The following is an 8341-nucleotide window of genomic DNA, read 5'->3' on the forward strand; positions in this document are numbered from 1 at the left end:
GAACACTGGGTGCTTGTTGTCCCGCAGGATGGAAATCAAGAGAGACAACACAAGGGAGGCTGCGTGGAAAGGAAAGGGGGAGGTGACGCCCATTAGGGAGGGGATTGTGGGGCTGTTCTTAGGTGAAGGCTGGGGAGGAGGGCCTGGTCACCGCTTGTAGGGATGGGTTGTGCTTGCGCCTGCGCTATTGTTCAGCATGCCTCCTCATGCGACGTGTGTATCTTTAGTATGCTAGCTCTCCAGCCCTGGGTGGGATTTTTACTATGCCGATGGGGCTAGGGTCACCTTCAGTGGACTCCTGGGTGCTAGGGCGCATGCCCAAGCCCAGGGACGTCCAGGGGCTGTGGAACGTGGATCTTGGCGGCCTCTGATTCTCCTAGCCTGCCGATTGGTTAGGCCAATCTTGTTAGGGCCTTATCTTGTGGTTCCTGTCTCATTATAACCTAGAGGGCAGACGAGGACCAGGGAGACTTTGCCGATGTCCCGGGCTGTGGGACACTCGGGGAGACGTCTCCCTGGCTCTCTGGGGCCTTCCAAGCTCCTTCCGGGGAGAGAAAGTAGAGGACAGGGCTGGCCTCGGGGAAGGGGCCCGGATATCTGGACGCTGGTCATTTTCAGGTTATGGTTTCTGTTGATGGCTAACTGGTGGCGAGGGAACTTGGCACAAATGCACAAATGTCATCTGCTTAGCTGCAGAGCTCAGAGGAGGAGCTACAGCTCGGAGGGCTGGGAAAGTCGCTCTGAACGTCAGGGTGGCACGGGGAGTAGGGAGGGGTGTGGGCCGAGGATTTGGGCCCAGAGCACGTGCAGACTTTGACGTGCTGACCTTGTGTCCACTCTGCCTTGGGTAAATAGGTCACGTGGCATCTGCCCTGCATTTTGTGAACTCTGCTGTGCTGGCCAGCAGCCCAGGGCTGCCCGGTTCAGCCTTGCCCCTGTCAGCAGGGGCCCTGAGCCCAGCTCCGTCTGCCTGCATCCTCAGCTACCTGCCAGAGTGCCGCCTGCCGGGGAGGCCGTGCTGCAGCAGCCAGCTGGTCACAACTGGCGTGGCTGGCTCACACTGTGGTGTGGGCAGCAGGCTCCCCTTCCTCATAGAGGAACAGATGCTCCATGTCTGGCTGTCCATGAGGGGAGCAGCGAATGCACCTGTGACCCGTGTGCCTGGCCTGGGGACTGCCTGTGTCTTTCCCTGGAAGCTCCCTTAAAGGACCACAGGAGTCTCCCGGACGGTCTGAGTGTGGGCGCCCAAGGGCACTGCACACGGGTGGGCCCCCCGTGCGCTGCATCCACCCCAGGCCAGCTGTGCCCCCTCGCTCAGGGCCGCCTGGGAAAGCGCCCAGAGAGGGGGGCTGTGACTGGCAGGCCCCCAGGCAGGAAAGCTAGCCACACCTGTTCCGGGCACCTGAGGGTGTGGCCCCAAGGACAGGAGGCTGTTTGGGGGGTGGCTGCACTCCCCGAGGCTGACATGAGCTAGGTAACTGGGCGTGTGGCTGGCTTCTTGAACCTTGGGGCCCCATCAGCATAAGGGGCCAGTGGTAGCACCCCCAAACTGAGGAGAGGGTGAGTGAGCCAGGAGGGGCAGGTCTGCGCTACCAATGAGGGACTTTGAGCTCCCGCACTGGCTGTGGGGCTGCCTGGCAGGCCACAAAGCACTGAAGCCTGGCACCCTCCCCTGGGCTCCTTCCCTTCCCTTCTCTCCCCTCCTCCCCGCCCCACCCCTGCCTACCTCAGACGCCAAAGCCCACACCCATGCTGTTGGCAGCCTTCTCATTGGGCCTGGCACTGCTGCCTCTGCTCTTCTTCCTGCGACGCTGGGGCTGGCTCCTCATCGGCTGGAATGAGTTCATCCTACAGCCCATCCACAACCTGCTCATGGGTGACAGCAAGGAGCAGCGCATTCTGCGCCATGTGCTGCAGCACGCGGTGGCCGGGGACCCGCAGAGCGTGCTGGAGACCATTGACGCCTACTGCTCACAGAAGGAATGGGCCATGATCGTGGGCAACAAGAAAGGTGAGTGGCCCAGCCGGCAGGCGGTGGAAATGGAAACAGGCCTCAGGCGGGGCAGCCCAGCCCATTTCTGGGTGTTGGGGTGGGGGCTCTTCTGGAGCCCTGGAGGCCCAGGTTGCTGCCCAGCCTCCCTCCCCCCACCAGGAGCAAAGGCCTTGCTGAGACCCTGACACCCACACCGCTGTTCCCATGGGGCGGGAGGGACGTCTAATACACTGTGCAGGAGGCCACAGCTCAGCTGGCCCCTTTGCCACAGACCAGCTCAGCCAACACGAGTGGGAGGTGACAGCAGAGGCTCCAAGCGGGCCCCACACTCGTGCGCCATCCCACAGACCTGGTGCTGGGCAGCGCGGGCAGTGGGTGCCTGGTGTCCCTGCCGGGCTTGAGGGTATGCAGAGCTCCTTGGAGTTGCCTGGTCCAGGCCCCTGGCCGTCCCCAGGGCTGCCTCCTGACCTCTGGACTCCAGGCTGGGGCGTGAACATGTGCTGCACTGTCTGGAGTGGAGCCCTGGGGACAGACGTGACAGCCCCCTCAGAGCCTCTGACAGTGTCCAACTCAAGGGAGCCAGGGAGGCTCTGAGTATAGACCATGGGCAAGGTGGGGTGGGGGGTTCCACAGATGGCAGCTCTGGGTTAGGACGATTTGGGGTCAGCCAGGAATCGTGGAAAAGAGAGAGGGACCAGCGTGTGCAAAGTCACAGAGGCTTCAGGCACTTTGGGAGCCTGGATGGTGCATGAGCTGGGACCAGGGCCTCGAGGTAGGGATGGGGTCCTCAGAGGAGGGGCGGGGGCCATCTGAGGTGGGCCTGGGGCCCTCGAGCGGGTGCTGAGGGCGTCAAGGAAGGCTTGGGGCCATCTGGGGAGACCTGGGTGCCTTCCTAATAAGCCTAGGGGCTATTGGGGTGTGCTGTAGGCCTCAGAGGAGGGCTGTGGACCTCAGGGGAGGGCGAAGGGCCATCTGGAGTGGGCTGGATTCATCTGGGGAGGCCTGGGGGCCTCAGGGGACATCTGTGGGCCATCTGGGGAGGCTTAGGGGCCATTGTGGGGTGCTTGGGGCCTCAAGAAGAGCTGGGTACCATCTGGGGAGGGCCAAGTGCCATGCTGGGGGGTGGTACGTGCTCAGGGAGGGCTGGGGGCCAACAAGGGTGGCCTAGGTGCCATCCTGGGAGGCCAGGGGGCCAATTTGGGGAGTGCTGTGCTCCTCAGAGAAGGGCAGAGCCATCTGGAGAGTCCAGGGTGTCATCCTGGGTGGGTTGTGGGCCTCAGGCGATGGCTGGGGACCATCTGGAGGGCCTTGGTGCATTAAGAGGTGCTATTAGCTTCAGGGAGGCCAGGAGGCCATCTGGGGAGGGCTTTGGGCCTCAAGGAGGGCTGGGGGCCATTCAGGGGTGCTGTGGCCTCAGGGAGGGCTGGGGTCATCTGGGGAGGCCTGGGTGCCATCCTAGTAGGCCTAAGGGTCATTGGGGGATGCCGTAGGCCTCAGCTAGTGCTGGGGGCCATCTGGGGAGGCCAGGGTGCCATCTTTGGAGGGCTGAGGGCCATTGGGTGGTGCTGTGGGCCTCAGGGAGGGATGGGGGCCATCTTGCAGGGACTGGGGTCATATTGGGAGGGCCTCAGGGGCCATCTGTGGGCCGTCTGGGGAGACCTAGGGGCCATTGGGGGGTCCTGTGGGCCTCAGGGAGGGCTGGGGGCCATCTGGGGAGGCCTAGGGGGCATCCTGGGAGGACTGTGGGCCTCAGGGAAGGCTGGGGGCCTTCTGGTATGGCCTGGGGGCCATCCTGGGAGGCCTGGGGGCCTCAGGCAAGGGCTGGGGCCAGGCATCAGGAGGGGCTCTTGCTCGGTTGGGAGGCGCATGTCCTGGCCAGGAGTGGGTCCCCACCATTGCCTGCACTTACCCCTCCCGTGCTCCACAGGCCAGTTCCTGGATGCAGTGGTGCAGGAGCAGCAGCCGTCTGTGCTGCTGGAGCTGGGGGCCTACTGCGGCTACTCGGCCGTGCGCATGGCCCGCCTGCTGCCGCCCGGCGCCCGTCTGCTCACCATCGAGATCAACCCTGACTACGCCGCCATCACCCAGCAGATGCTGGACTTCGCCGGCCTGCAGGACAGGGTGTGGCGCCTGCCCCCTAGACAGATGTGCACACTGCCGCTCCAGGCCTGGCAGGCCGGGTGGGAGGGGAGGGCCCAGGGCAAGACCCACCGTGCAGCTCGAGGCCACACTGATCCTGCTGCAGGGTCATGGAGGGTTTCACGGGTCCCCCAGCAGCTCCAGGAGGGCGGTCTCGCTGCCCCCATCCACAAGCAGGAAACTCCCAAGGCTGCCCCCACAGGGAGCGGGCAGAAGGGGGCTTGTCTCCCCAGAACCCCAAATAGAGCTGTCGGTGGACTCTCGCGTGGGTGCCCAGGCGTGGTAGTCTGTTTTTCCCTGTGGGTGTGGGCACTGACGGAAATCTGTTCCAGGTAACCGTTGTCCTCGGGGCCTCCCAGGACATCATCCCCCAGCTGAAGAAGAAATATGACGTGGACACGCTGGACGTGGTCTTCCTCGACCACTGGAAGGACCGGTACCTGCCGGACACGCTCCTCCTGGAGGTGAGCCTCGACCCGCCTGGCTGGGATGGGCCTGGGTGCTGGCTGCTGGTGCAGGGGCAGCTGTGTCGGCGGGTCGCGGCCACTCTGAGGAGCCAGGCACCCTAGCCAAGGAGGCCCACCGTGGGCAGAGGGTGTGGCCCTGGAGCTCGGGCACTGAGGGCAGAGCCAGGCTCCACTGCCACTGGGCCTGCCGGGAGCGGGAGGATCTCAGCAGCTCTGGCGAGCGGTGGTGACGGGGCCTTGCTCCTGGGGAAGCAGCACGGAGGGCCCTTAGTGACGGGAAGCCGGCAGTTCTCTCGGGGCTGCTGGCTCGAAGCTGGGGGTCAGCCCAAAGAGGAGGGGCCCTGGATTGGGAATGGCGGCGCTTTGAAACATGTCCTGCTGCCCTGCAGCTGGGGCTCTGCAGGCCCCTGGCCTGTGCGGGGTTGGGGCAGCCCGGCTCTGCAGCGGCCCAGCCGCCCCCCTCCTCAGTCAGGAATAAAGGGCTTGCGGGCTGGCGGGGGCAGGTGGCAATTCACAGTCCGATGGCTGCTGTGAGGGGCCTCAACCCCTTGTCACAAGGCGTACCCACGGGGCTGCTTGAGTGTCCTCACAACATGGTAGCTGGTTGTCCCAAGAGCCTGAGTGGGAGAGTGAGAGATAGAGACAGAGACAGAGAGACAGGAGGAGCAAGGAGGGAGCCACGGTGCCTCGTATGAGCCAGGCCCTGCGCCCCACACTGTGCTCCCGCTCTTCCCTCTGTCAGAAGCCAGTCTCTGGCCCGACCCACACCCAGGGAGAGCATCCAGACTCCACCTCGTGAAGGAAGGAGGGTCGGGGAACTGTAGAGACATTTGAAACGCCCTTTTGTTCCGCGGTGGTTTGCTCAGACGCCCTGCTCTTTGGGTCAGAATTCTCCAGCGTTCTGTGTCCTCCGTCAGGAGGCCCGTGGTGTCCCCAGGGATCCCCAGGTGGGATGGGTGCCGCCTCCTTCCCCCTTAGGTCCAGCTTCCTTGAGGATGCGCCCCGGCACCCTCCAAAGGCCACCACAGCTTCTTCCTCCGCTTGGTTCGTTCATGGTGAACTCGTGGGGTTTGAGTTTCTGATGCCTCTCACTCCTCGGACCGTCCAGTCTGTGGCCAGCGGTGCCTCCTGCGTCCCTCAGCACGACCCCAGCAGGCTGGAGCCCCGCCCCCGGCTCCCCCTGGGCATTTCCTGCCCCAGCCTGAGCTGCCCTCTGGGGGCTGGGCCCGGGCTGCTCTCTCTTGGTCTGCTGGCCACCATTATTAGGAAGTTCCTTCCTTTTCTGTTCTGAAGAGAAGCCGCTCCAGGAGTCACAGTGGTCCTTCCAACTCTGGCTCATGGGCTGTCCCACCACGCAGTCCTCACAGCTGCGTGTGCGCCTCAGGGCCGGCCAGAGGGCCCTCGGCCTCCCCTGTGGCCTGCAGGCTGGGAGTGACAGCCACCAGGAGAGCCCAGACACCCAAGACTGTCCTGGGGCGCCCCCTGGAGGGGTGCAGAGCAGAGCCCCACGGGTTTAGGTCATTGGGATGTCTGTAGGCTGAGTCACACCTGAGGCCACATGTGGGATTTTGCTCTCAATGTCTAGGATTACTTAGTCTCTTAACTTTTAATTTATGATTTTGTAAAAAAAGGCTCCGTTCCCCCAAAGTCGAATATAGGGGACAGGACAACAGGGGCGTCCCTTGCCTGGTCTTCCCCCCACAGGCAAACCGCTCCTCTCAAGGTTTCTCTGTTCATTGTTTCCTGTGATCTAGGCAGTGCCTCCCCACGCCACTCAGAGGGACTGCCCACCCAGGCGGTCTTGGCCTGAGGCTGTGTCTAGCCACTCCTCCTTCCTTCTGAGAGCTTAGGCCCTGGAATGCCAGCTAGCTGCCCCGGGCCCGGCCACGGTGGTGAGGGGCACCTCAAATGCTGGGGCGTGGGGTTGTCCACAGCGGACCCCCAAGGGGCAGGCTTGTGGGTCCCGAGTTTTGCCCCTCTGCCGTCCCCTGGCCCTGCAGGGTCGCCCAGGTGAGGTGGCCCAACTCTCCAGTGACAGCCCCCAGCAGCCCACACACAGGCACCAGGCATCCCTCTTTCCTGGAGCAGCCATGTGTTCCTGGCACCCGGTGACCAACGGACCCACTGGCCTTGAGGCAGCATTGTGGGTGGGACTGCAGCCCCATCGTCTCTTCTGCTCATTGTCCAGGTAGCATTTTATGAGCGCCCTCTGTGTGCCTGCCACATGCTGTTCTAGGGGCTGGGGATGCAGGAGGGAGCAGAGGGGATCCCTCCTCACAGAGCTGACAGTCTGGATGTGGGACTAGTGCTGGGCACAGCGCTGTCCTGCAGTGGTCGCTGCCAGGGGGAGACAGAGGGCGGTGGGAGACCCTGCTGACCCCAGGAGCTGGGGTGGGGCCGAGCCCGGGGCCAGGCACAGGCCCGTGTGTGGAGCCCCCACCTGCCCTCCTGGTTTGGGGTGGGCTCCTTGATCACCCCAATCCTCACCCCCCCAACCCTCTGTCCCCTGCAGGAGTGTGGCCTGTTACGCAAGGGGACGGTGTTGCTGGCTGACAATGTCATTTTCCCAGGAGCACCGGATTTCCTGGCACACGTGCGTGGGAGCGGCCGCTTTGAGTGCACGCACTTCTCCGCTTACCTGGAGCACGTCCAGAAGGTGGATGGCGTGGAGAAGGCCGTCTACCTGGGCCCAGACAGCCCAGCACAGCCTTGACCTCCCACCTGTGCTGGGCTCCTTTGCCCAGCCTGCTTCTGAAGGGCACTATGGCTGCCCTGCTGCCAACCCACTTCTGCAGGTTGGAGTCTGTCCTCAATGGGTGACTCAAGGCCTGTGAGGCCGCGGCCAGCCCACACTGCCCCTTCTGCACAGCGGTGCTGCGTGCTCACGCACTGCTCCTCCCCAGTGCAACTGGCTCAGCGCATAAAACCATAGCAATAAATCTGGAAAGTGTCTGCTCATAAAGACCACATCAGGGCAGGCAGAGCTGTGACAGTGTCACTCACCCCCATGAGCATCCCTTTCTCACATGGGCAGGTCCTTGGGCAGTAGACACAGGACGCCGGGGGAAGTTGGGGACATGTGGAAACTCACACAGTCTGTCCTCGAGGTTTGCCATCACCAGGTGGCAGCAATGCCTCAGTGACAGCACTGGGACCAGCAACTCACACCACCCTTCTGGCTCCCGAGCTCTGTCACCTCCTTTTTAAGCATGAGGTGCGGCCTCTTCAGTGAGGTCGGCTGTTAGCCATCTTCCATGCCAGTGTCGGGCTTAAACGATACTAAAATGGAAACTGAAGAGTGACTACTCCGATAGGAGAGGCCGCCCTAGTGCTGCCTCCCACCGCGGTGCTGCTCCTTCCGTCCTTGGCGCCCTGAGCTTTGGCACCAGGCACGTGCTGCTCCCTGGACTGGGTGTGAATGCTGCGGGCGGTCCCAGGGGCCCCAGCCCCAGCACTGCTCTTCTTGCAGTCAGGCCCAGGGCGCCTGTTACATCCCCAGGATGTCTGCAGGCTGGGCGGAGTCCCCACCCGGAGGCTGTCCGGCCTAGGACCCCGGAACAGGGCCGCTGGCAGCCCTCACAACCAGCTCTGAGCAGGCAGGCGCAGGGGAAGGTGGCCCTGGCCCTGCAGCAGCGCCAGGCGTGGTCTCTCCGGCCCCTCGGGGCCCCGGGGTGACCCTGAGTGGACGCATCTTCGCCAGTCCGGCTCGGCCTTGTTCATGGGAGAGAGTGGGCTCAGACCA

The 8341-nt window shown here is 63.7% G+C and overlaps 1 protein-coding gene across 6 annotated transcripts; it reads left to right on the plus strand.

The window, feature by feature from the left end:
- The first annotated feature begins 192 nt into the window (after positions 1 to 192).
- LOC124233608 (catechol O-methyltransferase-like) lies at positions 193 to 7538 on the plus strand. 6 transcript variants are annotated; one of them, XM_046650756.1, is made up of 5 exons: positions 193 to 2011; positions 3921 to 4114; positions 4465 to 4596; positions 6600 to 6787; positions 7170 to 7366. In XM_046650756.1, the coding sequence occupies exons 1-5, from the start codon at positions 1750 to 1752 to the stop codon at positions 7213 to 7215; spliced, it is 822 nt and encodes a 273-aa protein (XP_046506712.1). In that variant the 5' UTR covers positions 193 to 1749; the 3' UTR covers positions 7216 to 7366. The 6 variants fall into 6 exon arrangements, with proteins under 6 accessions (XP_046506712.1, XP_046506714.1, XP_046506710.1 ...); XM_046650758.1 differs by having other exon boundaries at positions 200 to 1836; positions 3916 to 4114; positions 7112 to 7538; XM_046650754.1 differs by having other exon boundaries at positions 202 to 2011; positions 7112 to 7538.
- Positions 7539 to 8341: the final 803 nt, after the last annotated feature.

This window comes from Equus quagga, unplaced genomic scaffold, assembly GCF_021613505.1.
Source record: "Equus quagga isolate Etosha38 unplaced genomic scaffold, UCLA_HA_Equagga_1.0 207217_RagTag, whole genome shotgun sequence".
Lineage (NCBI taxonomy): Eukaryota > Metazoa > Chordata > Mammalia > Perissodactyla > Equidae > Equus > Equus quagga.